Source organism: Macaca nemestrina, chromosome 1 (genome assembly GCF_043159975.1).
Source record: "Macaca nemestrina isolate mMacNem1 chromosome 1, mMacNem.hap1, whole genome shotgun sequence".
NCBI classification, from domain to species: domain Eukaryota; kingdom Metazoa; phylum Chordata; class Mammalia; order Primates; family Cercopithecidae; genus Macaca; species Macaca nemestrina.
Genome location: NC_092125.1, coordinates 111295793 through 111314696, shown reverse-complemented (window position 1 = coordinate 111314696; position 18904 = coordinate 111295793). Strand labels below are relative to the sequence as shown.

Genomic DNA, 18904 nt, shown 5'->3' with positions numbered 1-18904 from the left:
CCTCTTCTAGACGAGGGTCATCTTTGAGAAGGGGGTTCCTGGACTCCTCACCTCCAGGATGAGCACTGCAGTGTCGTGACCCTTGGGGTTTTGGTGAGTACACTGATGGCTGATAGCACTGGAGCACATGCCTGGCTTAGAAGAATGAGCTTAGGGAAAAACTTCAGCTTTTATTTAATGATTTTTTTTCTTTACATCACCCAACCCTCACCCCGCCACCTCCACCCAGCCCCTGCCCTTGGTCACCACCACCATTTTACTGTCTGCTTCTACTGCCAACTTTTTAAGATTCCACATATAAGTGAGATCATGTGGCATTTGTCTTTCTGTGCCTGGCTCATTTCACTTAACCTACTGTCTCCAAGTTCATCTACATTGTTGCAAATGACAGGATTTCCTTCTTTTTAAAGGCCGAATAGTATTGCATTGTGCATATATACTACATTTTCTTTATCCATTCCTCTGTTGATGGATACTTAGTTCCCTGTCTTAGTTATTGTAAATAATGCTGCAGTGAACATGGGAGGGCAAGTATCACTTCCACATACTGATTTCATTTCCTTTGGAGAACACAACAAATTTTTTTTTAAGCAAATACCATCTGCTAGGCACTGTAGTAATTGCTGGGTATACAGAGATGAATAAGTCAGTTATGGTCCCTACCTTCATGGAGCTTGTGGTCTAATTGGAGAGATGAATATTACACAGATGATCACATAAATTGCGTATATAATTACAAAGCATGAAACATAACCCTAGATGCTTTAAAAAGAATGTAATATAAAATTTCATGTAGATTGATGGCATTAAGGGATTCTTCTTCTCTGAAAAAGAAACACTTAAGCCAAGACTTCATTCATTCAACAAAACTATTCAAACTTGATATAGGAAAGTTGAAGTTTAGGGAGAGAGGTGTCAACAATGACTTCCGAATCTCTGGCATGAGCAACTGGGTGGATAAAGGAGCTATTTATTAAGATACGGAAAACTGAAGGAAAAAGGTTTTAGGAGGAAGGCTATATACAGAATCGAAGAATTCATATTTGATCCTGTTAAGTTTGAGACATCCAGGGAGATGTCAAGCAGGTAGATGTATATACAGACCTGCTGGACTGGACCTGTGAATTTGGGAGTTGTTGGCATGGAGAGAACTTAGAGCATGAGAAGAGAAGATGACTCAGAGTAGAGTCCAGAGGATCTCTAAAGTTTAGAGATCAGGTAAAAAAGAGGCCTGCAAAGGAAGCAGATGAAGAAGGCCTGGAGAGGTGGGAGGAAGGCTAGGAAAATGAGGTGTTATGGAAACCAGGAGAGGAGTTACAAGAACGAAGTGAGCAACTGGCAGAATCTAAGAGATGGAGTAAGATGAGATTAGAAAAGTGGCCAGTGGTGACCTTAACAAAAATAGTGGTCGCTATGATTTGGGGGTGGAAGTTGGTTTAAAATGATTAAAGGATGAAGTGAACACTGTGTCTTGTCAACCCTGTGCAGAAATTTGGCTCTGAAGGGTAATAGAATGCTAGACCTGGGTTTTGTTTTGCTTTTCTTTTTTTGCACTGGAAGATTCTACAGCCTGTCTGAATGCTGATTGGAAAGATCCAACAGACAGAGGGGATGGCCAGAGGGGAGAATGAGCTCTCAGAAGGCTGGAAGGGATAGGCCTAGTTCACCTGTGGCTGGACTGACTTGGGAGAAAGTGGGCTATTTTTTTGTTTCAGTAATAGAAAAGAAAGAAGAGATAGCTATTGATGAAAATTGGTTTGTGTATTTACTAGTGAGAACTTTCTGCCTGGCAACATCTCTTCTTATTAAGTACTGGGCAAGTCCAGGTATTGGGAGTGGGAAGGAAGGAAGGAAATGTGGTACCTAGGAGATGTAGAAGGTAATTTGAAATGGATTCAGGCATGATAAGCCAGCGTGCTCGCTAGAGAGTAGTAGTAGTCATAGTGATACTTAACGCTGGAGTGCTTACAGCATACTGCTGAGCACTTTATATGAACTAGCTCACCTTGCCCACCAAGGCTCTACTTTGACAGGCACTACAGTGATGAGGAGCACAGACTTTGGGGCTGCAGTGACCAGAGTGCTGGTTAAAGGCCCACTCTACCATTTACTAGGGTGTGAGCTTGGGCAGGTTACTTAACATTGCAGAGCCCGTTTTCTCATCTCTAAAATAGAAATAGTAGTGGCACCTGCCTCCTGGGGTTTTTGTGACTGTGTTAACATGTTTGTACAGTACTCAGAACAATGCATGGCACATAGTAAAAACTTTAAGTTTTAAATTAAGAATAGAAGAGAAAAACATCGTATAAGTGGATCTAAGGTGTTAGGAGATGTAGTTATGTTGGGGAAAGAAAAAATCTCTCTGGCTATAATGATTCTATGGAAGATCCTTTACAGTCCTTAAAGGTTAAACATTGAACGCTAACCTCCTGAAGAGCCTAATTTTATTCTTTGGAACTATGTGTGTGGCAGATTTTTTGCTCAGTCGTTTTGATCATCAGAAAGGCTAAAAGTAGGGACAACTTATGTCCTTGGATTAGGGATTGAGAAACCTAGATTTTGATCCCAGTCACTGGGTGAGCCCACATGCTTATTTCAACCTCCATGCTGCCTCTCCCTCCATAAAGTAATGGGAAGGAAGATGGCTTCAAGGAAGGAGCCAGGGTCTGAGAGCAGTGACTGGAAACCTGGAAGAAACCATTCACACCCCATGTGCTCCATTCATTCATCTCTAAAATGCCTGTCAATCAAAGTCAGGCGAATTGTGAGAAAATGAAACTGTATGTAGAAGTACTTCGAAAATAAAAGTGTTTTATGTTCACAGCATTATTATTAGAAATCATCTTTGCTACCAGCTCATCATAAATGCTTGGCAGATTAATGAGGTGATTTGATAATTGTAATGTTTTGAGTTTCTTTTTAAGACGTGTGTAACACAAATGCCAGGTGTTCCTGTTATGGGAGAACCTGAATAAGTCACAGAGGATCTAACTACATTCTTAGTACATCATGCTGAGTATTGTAGAAAAACAGAAGAACTTTAAAACAAGGTTCTTGTCTTCTAAGAACATAGTCTTAACAGGGTGATAAAATACACACCTAGGATTATTCAGTACGACATGTGATGGAGTGCTAGAAGCAGACAGAAAGTACTAGAAGAAGTTATGGAGGGAGACTATATAGATGGTAACTGCTTTTCTTTTCCTGAGGTAAATGTTTTCTGATGGCTTTGTCCATGCAAGATTCATTTTCTACTTCTATTTTCCCAGTGATTTCTAATGTTCATTGAGAGGTTACAAAATGGTTTATGATTATATATGTCAAACTTGACAACCACAATCCATTTCTTAGTCTAAACAAAAAAAAAAAAAAAAAAAAAAAAAAGCTGGAAGATGATGGGGGATAAAAATAGAACCTTAAACATAATCAAGACCAAAATGTTTTTTAACATGCTGTCTCCTGAGGTCGGCATAGAAACATTCATAATGTTTTCATTCTAGTTCTTTTTCCTGACTTTTTTATTTAAAAAGGAAAAAAATTAATTGGATGTACTCAGAACTTCCATAAATTTCTTTCACTGTCCCAGGTAAAATAGCTGGGCCTATTGCAGATTTCTAATTGAATAAATAGACCTTTAACGTGTGACAATGATCACAGTGCTACAACCTCCTGGTTTTTAGCCCAGTTTCCGTTCTCTCAACGTACATGTAAGCTGCAGCACCTGAGCTGTTTCTAACTCCCTTTCGTTCTGTAGTCACTAGTCCTGCACCTAATAATCTCCTGCTTCATTGCTATACTTTGTCAGTAAGATACTAGAAGCTGGAAGGGGGTTGATAAGGGGATAGTGGTTACAAGAAAACCATAATGGAATTGCCCTGGGAGGGAGCAGAGACTTAAAGTATGTCTTGGTTTTACCTGAATTCGTCTAGGCTTCCCTAAATAAAGGACTTTCTCATTTGTTCTCTAGCTAGGTTTGGGAATATTTTCTTGACCTTTATGCTTCAAATTAGCCTTGCAAATTGGCTCAAAAAATATCTTAGCCTTCAAAGATGTTCTTTTACTTTCAGAATTATGGATCATTCCCATGCTTACCCATGCCTGCAGTCCCTGTCATTAAGCAGTGAGAACACGAAACACATACTTGGCATAATTTAATAGAAAGATCATGGAAATCAGGGGGCAGAACTGATTGTATTTGGTGTTGGCTCAATATTTGATTTCAGAAGTATCTCCTTTTAAGTCCTCCACCCCCAAGGCCCTGAGAGTATAAACGTAGAGTAATTTGCATCATGGTTTGAAATTGAGGGTTGTTTCATTTCAGTGCTATTGTTTGCCATCAGAACTGAAACACCAGAGAGTCACTATGGATCTGCGGTATCAAGGGGTTTCAAAGCATTGTTTTGAAAAAAGAAAGACACAAGTTTTTGAGGGTTTTATATTCAAAACTGCAGAAATGTAAGGGAGAATACATAGCTAAAGAGAAAACTGCCTTTCTCACCCTGCTCACCCTTGCCTGGTCCATGCTACTTGGGTGGGAGGCTTGCATGCTTGACAGGAAGTCCTAGTCACCCTCCAGCTGGTGTGGCCCCTGAGCATTTGTCTGCAATGGGAGCATCACCCTTTCCTTTCACCCTGCTGGAAGTGGAGGCATGGTCTAGCTGCTTTGCTGAGTTGGCTAGTGCTTTCACCTTGATCCGATCGTAAGGGTGTTTTATGTCTCTGTTTTTGCTCCCAACTTTTTTTGGGTGGCCTTTTCCTGTAGTGTGCCCTGGAGATGCGAGATTTTCCTTTGGCAGCAGGAGGTACGCACCCAGAGAATGCTGGAGCTGCAAGGGGAAAGGACCCACTTCCACAGCAGAGAAAAACAAAGAGGAAAAAGGCGTACAGGCAGCCAGCGCTAAGGAACGCACCCAGCAAGCAGTGGGCCAGTGCCACTGCCTCCAGCAGCTGTTTCTGCTGTAACCCGAGAGGAACTCGGTGAGCCTGTCCCGTTTGTGACTGCAAGCTCAGGATTTCAATCAATGCATTCCAGTAACCCTAAAGTGAGGAACTCTCCATCAGGAAACACACAGAGGTAAGGGCTAGGGCCTCTTCCTGCAGCCCCTTGGGGATGCCATAGTCACACCGTGAACACTCATTGGTGAAACAGTATGTTGAATTAGAAGTAAATGAAACCCAAATGAGAAAGGAAGAGAAAATAGACTAGTAAATAGTAATATAAGAGTAAGCAGGATACAGTGTAATCAAAGATTATGTTAGAGTTTTCCTTTGTTATTCTTCTGTTCATCATTCCCTGACCTCTCCACCCACCTCCCTGCCAAAGCACAAACAAAAGGACCATAGAGACCAACCAGTACAATCTGCCCAAGTTGGCAAACAGGGAAACTGAGGCCTGGAATGGTGAGGAGGCCTGACGCCTTAGAACTAAAACATTATTCCCCAGACTCCCACCGTGACGCTTTTTCCTCTGTTTCCCAGTACTTAAACTGTTACTCTAAAAGAATTTTGTCCTCACTCCCTGAGGGCAGCGGTTGGTTTATCTGCTTTGGTGGAATACTGCTTGTTGGGAGGGATTAGTATCCTGGAGGATTTCCCTAACCTGACAATCACCAGCTCCCGTGCTCTTTGGGACCTGCTTGCATTTTCCATCAGGGAAGTGAGGCTCTCCTACAGCTGTTCTTGTCGTCAGCCTGGGGCTGGGTAGTATTTTGATCTTAACGATGCCTGTTTGTTTACTCTGAGCTAGTCTTAGTGTAAGAGTCACTTCTCTATGTACATAGAAACCGTTGTCCTTTATTGACAGAAGTCCTGGAGATGGGTCCCCATGTGACTCTAGGGTTCCTGAAACCTGGCTGGCCACTCTGCTTGATCCTCCTCTCTACTGATAGCTCTGAGATGGGATCGGGGTGGTGGGAGCAAGCAAATGGCTGAGGTGAATCATGGGGTGGTTATTTTAGTCCTAAGGGTTTCCTTGACCCCCAATAGAAACTGCTTCTCCCTAATTTGTGCTGACCAGTTGTGTCTGGTGTCTGATCTTCCTTTGTTATTTGTTTCTTTTAGTAGCCCTAAGTCAAAGCAGGAGGTGATGGTCCGTCCCCCTACAGTGATGTCCCCATCTGGAAACCCCCAGCTGGATTCCAAATTCTCCAATCAGGGTAAACAGGGGGGCTCAGCCAGCCAATCCCAGCCATCCCCCTGTGACTCCAAGAGTGGGGGCCATACCCCTAAAGCACTCCCTGGCCCAGGTGGGAGCATGGGGCTGAAGAATGGGGCTGGAAATGGTGCCAAGGGCAAGGGGAAAAGGGAGCGAAGTATTTCCGCCGACTCCTTTGATCAGAGAGATCCTGGGACTCCAAACGATGACTCTGACATTAAAGGTATGTCTATAAGATCTTTGAGACTCAGAGGGAAGTAGGTGTTCCTGAGGGAAAGCCTCTGACATTCGACAGAGGCCAGAGAGCCTAGTATCAGACAAGTGGGGAGAGTAGGTATCAGATGCAGGAGTTCTCACAGTTTATGATGGAACTATTTCTTCTCAGTTTGTTACTAGCTGAAGAATTGTTTGGAACCTCCTAGTTGAGGAGTTCTTGCCCTTAAGGATGCAATGATTTAGGGGTTATGGTAGGATGTTTCACAGGCCTAACCCTGTTTGTACACATGTTTCTGGCCTCCGTGCTGTTTGTACTTTAGTTTCAAGCCAGTCACTCTAGTTTGTCTGTGCCAGCGGCCCCCACTGGGGCAGTGTTTCTGGTATCCCTTCTCTTCTCCATCAGAGCAATCCTCCAAGGCTTGGGGCTTGTATTCTCTAGTTGCCATTTTGCCAGACTCGCAGACACAAGAGGAAGCCTTTATGGCCCTGGCAATAGTCCAGATTTGTTACAGCTGATTTTAGTGTAGCAGGAATGAGTGGCTACCAGATGTGTAGAGATTTGGCGAGTACCAAAATGGGGTGAGCCAAGAAGGGTATGGGACCAACAGCTGTGGTTTTAGGCTTTTTGCCTCCTAGTATAAGACCAAAAGTCTTAACTGTAGGCCAGAACATGAAGTTAGTATTCAAGGAATGGAAGTATGATTTTCCAACCCAAATTAGAAATGAAAACCTGGGTGATTGTTTCTCCTCCCTTCCTCCGCTCCTCCCTCAAGTGTTTTGGCAGGCCTGCTATAAGTGCTAGCACTATGCTGGGGGGCCATGGTCAGCAAGATAGATAGAGCTGTTGTCCTCAAAGATTTGCATGCACGTAGAAACCTGATTATTAGACAGTTACAGTAAAAGATGATAAATGCTGAAATAAGAGAAGTTAGAGGGCTGCGAGATCCATCCCCAGTTAAGTCTAGGAGGTTTCAAAAAGGTTACCAGGAAGAAGGGACATTTACGCTAATATATGAAGGAGGTGTAATAGGTAAGGAAGTGGGGGAAGACTGCTCTATGATTAGTCATTTGAGAGAGAAGAGTATTTGAAATTTTATGAGTAGAAGAGGTTTCCTCTTAGCAAGGTGGTACTTCCTTGAAATTCTCAAGGTTGGTTTGTGTTGTGATGCTATAAATGCTAGCAGAAGAAAGGAAATTGTATTCTTTCTATGACGAGTCATTTTATTCTTTTAGAATGTAATTCTGCTGACCACATAAAGTCCCAGGATTCCCAGCACACACCACACTCGATGACCCCATCAAATGCTACAGCCCCCAGGTCTTCCACCCCCTCCCATGGCCAAACTACTGCCCCAGAGCCCACACCTGCTCAGAAGACTCCAGCCAAAGTGGTGTATGTGTTTTCTACTGAGATGGCCAATAAGTAAGTTGATGGCTGTGTCTTGCTGTTGGGCAGGGCTTGTCTGGGGACCTAAGTTCTTATTCCCATTGCAGATTGATCTTTTATTATCACCTAAAGTTAACAGTACAGAAAGAGATAAAACATAAAACCTCCCCAACCCAAACTCCCCCAGAGGCAACCACTGATAATATATCCTTTGCTTCCCTTTCAGAAATTTTTCATGCATGTACAGATATACTTATATACCTCTTTTTGTTTTTTTGAGATGGTGTCTGTCTCTGTTGCCTAGGCTGGAGTGCAGTGGCGATCTCAGCTCACTGCAACCTCCACTTCCTCAACCTCCACTTCCTGGGATCAAGCAATTCTTCTGCCTCAGCCTCCTGATTAGCTGGGATTACAGGAACCCATCACCACGCCCAGCTAATTTTGTGTATTTTTTAGTAGAGATGGGGTTTCACCATGTTGGCCAGGCTGGTCTTGAACTCCTAGCCTCAGGTGATCTGCCTGCCTCAGCCTCGCAAAATGCTGGGATTACAGGCATGAGCCACCGCACCTGGCCATATATACCTCCTTTTAGAGAAGAAATTGATTGCACAATACACACTTTTCTGCAACCTACCTGTTGTTATTTTCTAAACAACACAAGTAATAAATGTCCATTCTAGAAAAATTAGAAAGTATAACTAAAAATTAGTATCTCTGGAATTTGCAGAGATAACTACTGTAAACATTTTTATATATAAATTTCTAGTGGATGGATGAATCAATTTTTATTTATCAGAACTGTGATTGTACCCTACATATGGTTTTCTGACTTGTTTTTCACTTAAGATAAAAAGTGAATCTTAACAGCCTTAAACTGTCACTAGGTATTGTACGATCTTATCTTCCACCTTCTTGGGTTGGGATTTTGAACTCAGATTCTCTATAAAACGCCTACCACAGTGGATTGGTTTCCGGAGAAAATCTTGGTCTTTGTTTTTTAATGCCTCTTTTGGGATTTGCAGATGGCTATCTTTTAATTTTAGAATTTTGATGGTAAGTGGTAAACATAAATAATGAAGCATGTTTGTCTTGATTTCTTCTTCAACATTTGTGGTGGTTCTTTATATTCCTTCTTCTCCCTTACAAGTTTATTGTGGGGTTAAAGTGCTTTGGAATTACAGTTAGTGAAATAGAAACAATTTCTAGTGTGTGCTGTCTCTTCCGTCTTTGCAGAGCTGCAGAAGCTGTTTTGAAGGGCCAGGTTGAAACTATCGTCTCTTTCCACATCCAGAACGTTTCTAACAGCAAGACAGAGAGAAGCACAGCCCCTCTGGTATGTTGTTTCAGAAACCGAGTAATGGTTTAATGATTCCACAGTGACTGCAAAGGAAAGGAGGTGGTGAATTTAATTGATAGGAAGGTAGTCTTGATGGTATGAGCTGTGTTCTTGGCATTTAACCTAATTCTGACATTGTGGGGCATTAGGCATATCATACTATACTAGCGTCTTCTACGAGAAAGATAGTAGATTGATGAATTGCTAGGGGGAAGAAGATGCAAACTAAAAGAGGACCTACAAAGATATCTTTGGGTTTCCTTCATGTAATCGTCTCTGGGAAAATCTAAATTCAGACCGTGTGTACAGAGCAGGTTTTTTAAAAATAACACTCTTGAGCTAGTTGAATAACAAAGAACAGAAAAAAAGCAGCAACTACAACTTCTGGAGTACATGATGACAATATCATAATCAGAGCCTCATCAACTTTCAAAGTGATTCATATTTATTTCAAAGTGATAAGACCATTGAAGGCTTTTAATTGCTTGATATTTGTAAAATTGTAATAAATGTTAGTCTGTTTTCTATCTGGATCTTAAGCACCTGCTATAAACTCCATTAGAAAAAGCATACAGTGGATGTAGTTTATCAAATTGAACCAAAAGATATTTCTTGTATCTGGCATCATCAAGCCATTGCACCGAATGCTATGGGAGATACTAAGAGGTTCAAGACACAGTCCCTGCTTTCAGGGAGCATGAAATCTAATACTGGGATGAGTCTTTTTTTTTTTTTTTTTTTTTTTGAGATGGAGTCTTGCTGTGTCACCCAGGACGGAATGCAGTGGCGCCATCTTGGCTCACTGCAAGCTCTGCCTCCCAGGTTCACGCCATTTTCCTGCCTCAGCCTCCCAAGTAGCTGGGACTACAGGTGCCCGCCACCACGCCTGGCTAATTTTTTGTATTTTTTAGTAGAGATGGGGTTTCAACGTGTTAGCCAGGGTGGTCTTGATCTCCTGACGTTGGGATCTGCCTGCCTCGGCCTCCAAAAGTGCTGGGATTACAGGCGTGAGCCACCACGCCTGGCCCTTGGGATGAGTCTTAAACATGGGAAAAGTTAATTGACAATAAATGATCAAAGTGACAATTCAAGATAAAATAGGTGGCATCTTTCCTATTTTGTGTATCAGGAAAGTCTCCATCTTTGTAGACATAAGCAGAGCTTAGGCCTTCCTAAACTTAGAAAAGGAATTTCACATTCCCCATGCATCTTGACTACTCAAGGGTAGAAGATGCATACCATTATATTTAAAATGCGTATTGTCCTGGAATGAATACGGTACAGTGCAGCTGAAACCAACCTTTTATTGACTTAATGGTAGTTCTTAATATTAATACTATACCTACACCTTCTCTGGTACTAAAATCAGGAAAGGAGTTAAGGAAGGAATTGGGAATAATCCATTGTTCCCCATCTAAATGTTTTCTGCTGTCATGGTTTCCTTATATGAAATCACTACCCACCCACAACAAACAAAACCTGACTAACAAAACCAAACTTAAAATGGCACTAGAAGGAAAATCAAGGTGACCTCTACACTCCAGTTAGTAGTTGTGGACATGAAATATACTTTTGACTGTACAGAATCATATAAGAGTCAGCCGATCTTACTCACACAACTCGATACCTACAGACAGAAGTGCATGGATACCTCCAAATCCAACATTTATGTATGTATTCACAGAATATAAGTACTCAAAGATATGTTTTCGTGTATATATAACACAAATTGCAGAGGTACACATAATTATTTGTTTGCATATTTGCACACAGGTAAACATTCCAGAGAGTAGGTGAGGAGGTAAGAGCCTGAAGGGTTTGGAAATATGGACTGGATTAAGTGAACAAGTAGGAGCAAATGAACATGAAAAAAGGGTCTGGAGAAAGGCCTTTGGTGAAAGGTCTCTGAGACAGAGTTTGTAGATCAAGCCCTTCTATTTGTCAGTGCCCTCTTACATTTCAGCAGTGCTATTGGTTTAGACCCAGAACATATACATCCCTCTTCCAAACATTCAAGGTGTCCATGTCAGCTATTGTAGGTGAGTGTGTTTCTACCCTGGACTTATATAGCATTGGTACTTAATAAATAATAATAAGGCAATCATCCAGCATGTTATAAAAGGGCAGTCTACTGTCTACTAGAAAGAACAGTTCAAGAGACACCATAAGCTAGATAGCCTCAGATTTCTCCACAGAAGCTTCCTGTCTGCAGATTATCTCACTACAGTTAATGTACAAATTCTTATCAAATATGGAATCAGTGATCACAAACCAAAAACAGAAACCGGAGATGTCAGACCCCCTGGAAACTCCAGGAGGGGAGCGCCTCAGTAGTCACCCTGCCAGAGGAGACGTTGAAATGGAGCAGCCTTACCCGCTTCCTCGGCTGGTAGAGTACAGAGCTGCAAGTGACTTACGCTTTCTCTTTCAGATGGCAACATCAGGCCTTTTGATTGACAACGAGAAGTCTACATACCCAGTTATACTTTCAGGGAAAAGAAAAAGGTGTTAGGTACAGCCTCCCACATACCAAGAAACTAATCTCTCTCTGAATCAGAAACACATAGTAGACATGTGATATCAAACCTGTTCCTCAAAATAGATACTGAAATGTATTCACTTTGGCAGAGTGGCTCTCCCCTGGCATACTTTTAAAGTTATTGAAATCTAATCTTCAGCACGGGAAAGAGGATGCCATTTGACAGTAAGTTTGAAAAAAAAAAAAAGAAATCCTTGCCCAAAAGAGGGTTGTACATGAGCACTTTCTATAGCCAGTGTCAGTTAGATTTATGTGACTGGGTACAATTCCTTTATAACATATCTTGCTCTTTTAATTGCCCTTCTGTTCAGTTTACCAGTGATTTTTAAAATATTTGTTTGTCTTCAGAACACACAGATATCTGCCCTTCGGAATGATCCGAAACCTCTCCCACAACAGCCCCCAGCTCCAGCCAACCAGGACCAGAATTCTTCCCAGAATACCAGACTGCAGCCAACTCCACCCATTCCGGCACCAGCACCCAAGCCTGCCGCACCCCCACGTCCCCTGGACCGGGAGAGTCCTGGGGTAGAAAACAAACTGATTCCTTCTGTAGGAAGTCCTGCCAGCTCCACTCCACTGCCCCCAGATGGTACTGGGCCCAACTCAACGCCCAACAATCGGGCAGTGACCCCCGTCTCCCAGGGGAGCAATAGCTCTTCAGCAGATCCCAAAGCCCCTCCGCCTCCACCAGTGTCCAGTGGTGAGCCCCCCACACTGGGAGAGAATCCCGATGGCCTATCTCAGGAGCAGCTGGAGCACCGGGAGCGCTCCTTACAAACTCTCAGAGATATCCAGCGCATGCTTTTTCCTGATGAGAAAGAATTCACAGGAGCACAAAGTGGGGGACCCCAGCAGAATCCTGGGGTATTAGATGGGCCTCAGAAAAAACCAGAAGGGCCAATACAGGCCATGATGGCCCAATCCCAAAGCCTAGGTAAGGGACCTGGGCCCCGGACAGACGTGGGAGCTCCATTTGGCCCTCAAGGACATAGAGATGTGCCCTTTTCTCCAGATGAAATGGTTCCACCTTCTATGAACTCGCAGTCTGGGACCATAGGACCCGACCACCTCGACCATATGACTCCCGAGCAGATAGCGTGGCTGAAACTGCAGCAGGAGTTTTATGAAGAGAAGAGGAGGAAGCAGGAACAAGTGGTTGTCCAGCAATGTTCCCTCCAGGATATGATGGTCCATCAGCACGGGCCTCGGGGAGTGGTCCGAGGGCCCCCCCCTCCATACCAGATGACCCCTAGTGAAGGCTGGGCACCTGGGGGTGCAGAGCCATTTTCTGATGGTATCAACATGCCACATTCTCTGCCCCCGAGGGGCATGGCTCCCCACCCTAACATGCCAGGGAGCCAGATGCGCCTCCCTGGATTTGCAGGCATGATAAACTCTGAAATGGAAGGGCCAAATGTCCCCAACCCTGCATCTAGACCAGGTCTTTCTGGAGTCAGTTGGCCAGATGATGTGCCAAAAATCCCAGATGGTCGAAATTTTCCTCCTGGCCAGGGCGTCTTCAGCGGTCCCGGCCGAGGGGAACGCTTCCCAAACCCCCAAGGATTGTCTGAAGAGATGTTTCAGCAGCAGCTGGCAGAGAAACAGCTGGGTCTCCCCCCAGGGATGGCCATGGAAGGCATCAGGCCCAGCATGGAGATGAACAGGATGATTCCAGGCTCCCAGCGCCACATGGAGCCTGGGAATAACCCCATTTTCCCTCGAATACCAGTTGAGGGCCCTCTGAGTCCTTCTAGGGGTGACTTTCCAAAAGGAATGCCACCACAGATGGGCCCTGGTCGGGAACTTGAGTTTGGGATGGTTCCTAGTGGGATGAAGGGAGATGTCAATCTAAATGTCAACATGGGATCCAACTCTCAGATGATACCTCAGAAGATGAGAGAGGCTGGGGCGGGCCCTGAGGAGATGCTGAAATTACGCCCAGGTGGCTCAGACATGCTGCCTGCTCAGCAGAAGATGGTGCCACTGCCATTTGGTGAGCACCCCCAGCAGGAGTATGGCATGGGTCCCAGACCATTCCTTCCCATGTCTCAGGGTCCAGGCAGCAACAGTGGCTTGCGGAATCTCAGAGAACCAGTTGGGCCCGACCAAAGGACTAACAGCCGGCTCAGTCATATGCCACCACTACCTCTCAACCCTTCCAGTAACCCCACCAGCCTCAACACAGCTCCTCCAGTTCAGCGCGGCCTGGGGCGGAAGCCCCTGGATATATCTGTGGCAGGCAGCCAGGTGCATTCCCCAGGCATTAACCCTCTGAAGTCTCCCACGATGCACCAAGTCCAGTCACCAATGCTGGGCTCGCCCTCGGGGAACCTCAAGTCGCCCCAGACTCCATCGCAGCTGGCAGGCATGCTGGCGGGCCCAGCTGCTGCTGCTTCCATTAAGTCCCCCCCTGTTTTGGGGTCTGCTGCTGCTTCACCTGTCCACCTCAAGTCTCCATCACTTCCTGCCCCATCACCTGGATGGACCTCTTCTCCAAAACCTCCCCTTCAGAGTCCTGGGATCCCTCCAAACCATAAAGCACCGCTCACCATGGCCTCCCCAGCCATGCTGGGAAATGTAGAGTCAGGTCAGTATGCTTGCATCCTCACAGTTGCACCTTGTAGCTGGAGACTGCTAGAGCCTGATACAGTTACTTTAAGAAAACTGGTGTCTTGAGTACACCTCTGGCAGTCTTTGTTGAAATGGCCGTATTTGTGGCAAGGTGCATAATCAGTGTTTCCATGGGGTTATGCAGAAGTGCCCAATCTCAGCAAAAAATATGTGTATCAGAGGGACTGTTAAGAGGGGAAATGGGGATTATGTATTGGGTTCACAGAATAATTTACATTCGCACAATGAACAGATGCAATAAAATGTCTTAACAGTGGATGAATGTGGCTTCATTAAATACTGGACCCACTGCAAGCGGCTGCCCTTGAATCGAGATTCTGGGTATAATCCTAAACAGACAGGGGAAGCTGCTGTAAGACTTGTGTGGTTCTTGTAAATACCTGTTGACCACAGAAACAGTTACCAAAACCTTCTCCTTAGTAGACCACAGTTTTCACACATCAGCTACAATTTAGGAGGATTTTCTTCCTGGGAGAGATTCTTGCTGATGATGATGGTTTTGTGAGTGGGACTTGAGGTGGTCAGTGGAAGTAGCGCCAAGGTGTAAATACTAGGTTGGCGCTGTCTCCACCTGAGAAAGACTAGAATCAGAGCAAGACAGAAGATTTATCCTACCAAGCTAAAGTGTCTCTCCGTGGAGTAGCAGTTCACTGAAGCAGTACAGTGGAACAGCCCCCTCGGACCTTTTTGGTTCAAACATCTTGGTTGTGGAAATTAATCAAGAATGCGTGTAGGGTGATGTCGTTAGTACCTGGGGCTATATCACTAGTCTGGCTTCATGGCATACTAATACCTGAGTCGAATTCTAAACTGATTGGCAAGGGAAAGAGATCCACTAATTTCACATTCTATTCAGTGAAATGGTTGTCTGTAAACCATATTTTCCCTAAGCTTGAACTAATATTTCTAACACATACTGGTGTGTTTGTCTTCACATCTGCTGATCCGTCATGTCACCTCCATATCACGCCGCGGTCTCCCTCTGCACTCACACAGAGCTTGACTAGAAGATTGATGATTTGTGTCTGGGGTCTAATAACACTGTCCTGTTCATCTGTTTCATTCCTGGCCTTGCTAGTTCATAATCATAGGGCCCAATACCCTTCAAAAGGAATCTAATTCCCTGCCCGTTTTGTTGTATTTTGCTTCCTTTTAGGTGGCCCCCCACCTCCTACAGCCAGCCAGCCTGCCTCTGTGAATATCCCTGGAAGTCTTCCCTCTAGTACACCTTATACCATGCCTCCAGAGCCAACCCTTTCCCAGAACCCACTCTCTATTATGATGTCTCGAATGTCCAAGTTTGCAATGCCCAGTTCCACCCCGTTATACCATGATGCCATCAAGACTGTGGCCAGCTCAGATGACGACTCCCCTCCAGCTCGTTCTCCCAACTTGCCATCAATGAATAATATGCCAGGTAAGAAATCAGAAAGGCAGGTTGTGGAGTGAGTGCTAGACCAAAGGGAAACCTCTTCAAGCGTTTTCTCAATGGCTGTACACCTGAATAGGTGGAAGTTCAACAAGTAGAAAAAATCTTCCATCTAAGGTAGTTTCAGTAGAATGAAAGTGTCTTGACTAGAGGAAGATAATTTCTTATTAGCTTGATTCCTTATTTGTAAGAAAGCAGGTTTCTTTATAGTTCTGATGCTTCTGTGTACCTGGATGGTTTTGAGGGTTTGTTTTTGTTTTTTTCTCTTTGGGTCCTCATGTAGCAATAGAGAGAGCAGTTTCTAACAGGCTGATTGGAAAGTCTTTAGTTCTCAAGTACTTTTTTCTGGAAGAGCAGCCTCAAACCACAAGCAGCCACAGGATTTCAGACAATGGAAAGCTCCTATTTCCTAGAGAAGCTTTTTTTTTTTTTTTTTTCTTTTTTTTAGGACTAGGGAGATAATAAAATCCTTCCCTTCCCTACACATTCGGTACACCTTCATTCCTTATACCCACCCCTCACCTCGACCCCTGCCACCTGACTAACAGAAAATGATCAGGATGGTGAAAGCGATCAGCAAAGAGACCATGAGTTTTCAGCCATGAGTTTCTGGTTCCAGTTCTATTCTGATTGTTATGAATGCTATGGATTTATCAGTAACTCTAATTAACCAGGTTAGTACATGTACCAGGAGGAGCATAAGCCTCATACCACACTCGGTGGTAATTCCACAGAGAGACCAAATACTTCAGTGTCCCAGGGACTGTATTAGAATATGTTACTTTCCTTTTCTATTAAAAGTTATTTCTTGAACATGTCATGTAATCTCGAGTTTTAAATGCTTTCTCTATAAGGCACTATAAAATAATGCCAAATGCCAATTGGAAAATGACCTGTTGATAGTTTGTTATGATTCCTGATCACTGGGATTGTAGTACTGATTTCGCCAAAAGGACCGTACTTGAGTCATTCAGGCAAATTGTTTTCTTCTGTGTTAAATGTCTCCAATGAGGAAGACGAAACTCATTTATGTGCTAATTTATAACTTTTCACACATGAGAATTTCTCCCTTGCTATCTTCTACACACTCTTAAATCATACAGTTTAAGACTCAATAATATATTGTCCTGTAGAGCTCTTGGTTTGTATGTCCCCAGATGTATTATGATCTTATTGATGGCGGGGATTGTGTGTTGTATGTTTTCCCAGCATTGTACTATGCGCATTGGATGCACAATAATTTTTTTGTTAATTTATTATAGTTTTTCTGAGTTGATTTTTGGTTAAGTTGATTCCTTTGATATCTTTATTTTTCTAGGAATGGGCATTAATACACAGAATCCTCGAATTTCAGGTCCAAACCCCGTGGTTCCGATGCCAACCCTCAGCCCAATGGGAATGACCCAGCCACTTTCTCACTCCAATCAGATGCCCTCTCCAAATGCCATGGGACCCAACATACCTCCTCATGGGGTCCCAATGGGGCCTGGCTTGATGTCACACAATCCTATCATGGGGCATGGGTCCCAGGAGCCACCGATGGTACCTCAAGGACGGATGGGCTTCCCCCAGGGCTTCCCTCCAGTACAGTCTCCCCCACAGCAGGTTCCATTCCCTCACAATGGCCCCAGTGGGGGGCAGGGCAGCTTCCCAGGAGGGATGGGTTTCCCAGGAGAAGGCCCCCTTGGCCGTCCCGGCAACCTGCCCCAAAGTTCAGCAGATGCAGCACTTTGCAAGCCTGGAGGCCCTGGGGGTCCTGACTCCTTCACTGTCCTGGGGAACAGCATGCCTTCAGTGTTTACAGACCCAGATCTGCAGGAGGTCATCCGACCTGGAGCTACCGGAATTCCTGAGTTTGATCTGTCCCGCATTATTCCATCTGAGAAGCCCAGCCAGACGCTGCAATATTTCCCTCGAGGGGAAGTTCCAGGCCGTAAACAGCCCCAGGGTCCTGGACCTGGGTTTTCACACATGCAGGGGATGATGGGCGAACAAGCCCCCAGAATGGGACTAGCATTACCTGGCATGGGAGGTCCAGGGCCAGTGGGAACTCCGGACATCCCTCTTGGTACAGCTCCATCCATGCCAGGCCACAACCCCATGAGACCACCAGCCTTTCTCCAACAAGGCATGATGGGACCTCACCATCGGATGATGTCACCAGCACAATCTACAATGCCCGGCCAGCCCACCCTGATGAGCAATCCAGCCGCTGCCGTGGGCATGATTCCTGGCAAGGATCGGGGGCCTGCCGGGCTCTACACCCACCCTGGGCCTGTGGGCTCTCCAGGCATGATGATGTCCATGCAGGGCATGATGGGACCCCAACAGAACATCATGATCCCTCCGCAGATGAGGCCCCGGGGCATGGCTGCTGACGTGGGCATGGGTGGATTTAGCCAAGGACCTGGCAACCCAGGAAACATGATGTTTTAAGCTGCTAAGATTGGATGTGCCGATCCTTGTCAAGATGAGATTCCAGGTCCTGAGAGCTGCTTTGAGGGAGTTCCAGGAGTACTTACTATTGGTCATGCAATAGGAGAACAGAGACCCGAGGGCTGCTTTGGGGGAGGGGGGAACTTGAGAATGTATGGATTTACCTGAAAACAAATTATTCATTTAATCAACAGGTGTGTTTTTTTTAAGATTTATTTTTTAAAAATTATTTTTGTGGACTTGGGTATCCATGATGGCACCTACTTTTGGGAATCTGTAGCTGTGCTTTGAGAATTGCCATCGGTCATGTGTTGCACCGTTCTCTGTATGTTTACGTCCTTTGGACTGGCTTCTCCCAGGATTCTTTTCTGTTTTTGTTTTTTGATTTGGGCTTTATTTTTTTTGTGTGTACTGTACTATATTGTAAAAGGGATTTTAGCAGAGACTTTAGTCTTTGGGGCAAGAGGAGAACAGGAATGCTGGGCTGTTTACTTTAGGTGGAGAATCCATCTTCAGACCTTTGGACTATTTTCTTTCAACTCCAGTGTATAGAAAAACCAAACAGCGACCTCAGAGCAGAGTATTAATGAAAAGCACAAAAAAAGGAACTAAGTTCAGCGAGGGGTGGGGGGAGGGGGGAGATTTTTCTTTTGAAAAAATAATGACTCTTAGGACATTTGTTTTTCAGTTCAAGTGCTCTTCAGCACTGTCTGTCTCCCGATATACCAACCCACTGGCACATTTTTCTCGTTTTCTCTCTCCCATTTTGCTCT

At 44.5% G+C, this 18904-nt stretch overlaps 2 protein-coding genes and 1 long non-coding RNA gene across 5 annotated transcripts; 2 read left to right on the top strand and 1 right to left on the bottom strand.

The window, feature by feature from the left end:
- Window positions 1–4774: 4774 nt before the first annotated feature.
- Window positions 4775–4981, top strand: LOC139360261 (uncharacterized). The gene has a single exon (XM_071086735.1). The coding sequence runs from the start codon at window positions 4775–4777 to the stop codon at window positions 4979–4981; it is 207 nt and encodes a 68-aa protein (XP_070942836.1).
- On the top strand, window positions 4942–18131 carry LOC105479015 (BCL9 transcription coactivator). 3 transcript variants are annotated; one of them, XM_011736758.3, is made up of 7 exons: window positions 4942–5074; window positions 6061–6155; window positions 7604–7793; window positions 8991–9090; window positions 11981–14222; window positions 15423–15683; window positions 17014–18131. In XM_011736758.3, the coding sequence occupies exons 1-7, from the start codon at window positions 5022–5024 to the stop codon at window positions 18129–18131; spliced, it is 4059 nt and encodes a 1352-aa protein (XP_011735060.1). In that variant the 5' UTR covers window positions 4942–5021. The 3 variants fall into 3 exon arrangements, with proteins under 3 accessions (XP_011735060.1, XP_011735059.1, XP_011735058.1); XM_011736757.3 differs by having other exon boundaries at window positions 6061–6377; window positions 17050–18131; XM_011736756.3 differs by having other exon boundaries at window positions 6061–6377.
- On the bottom strand, window positions 8739–17293 carry LOC139360263 (uncharacterized). The gene is made up of 2 exons (XR_011617543.1): window positions 17158–17293; window positions 8739–9137 (listed from the first exon to the last, which is right to left on the bottom strand). It is a non-coding gene; the product is annotated as an uncharacterized lncRNA (long non-coding RNA).
- Window positions 18132–18904: the final 773 nt, after the last annotated feature.

Coding starts and splice junctions, on each gene's coding strand:
- LOC139360261 (XM_071086735.1), top strand. CDS start 4,775: ATGCGAGATTTTCCTTTGGCAGCAGGAGGTACGCACCCAGAGAATGCT.
- LOC105479015 (XM_011736756.3), top strand. CDS start 5,022: ATGCATTCCAGTAACCCTAAAGTGAGGAACTCTCCATCAGGAAACACA. Junction 5,075..6,060: donor CCATCAGGAAACACACAGAG/GTAAGGGCTAGG, acceptor TGTTTCTTTTAG/TAGCCCTAAGTCAAAGCAGG. Junction 14,223..15,422: donor GCTGGGAAATGTAGAGTCAG/GTCAGTATGCTT, acceptor GCTTCCTTTTAG/GTGGCCCCCCACCTCCTACA.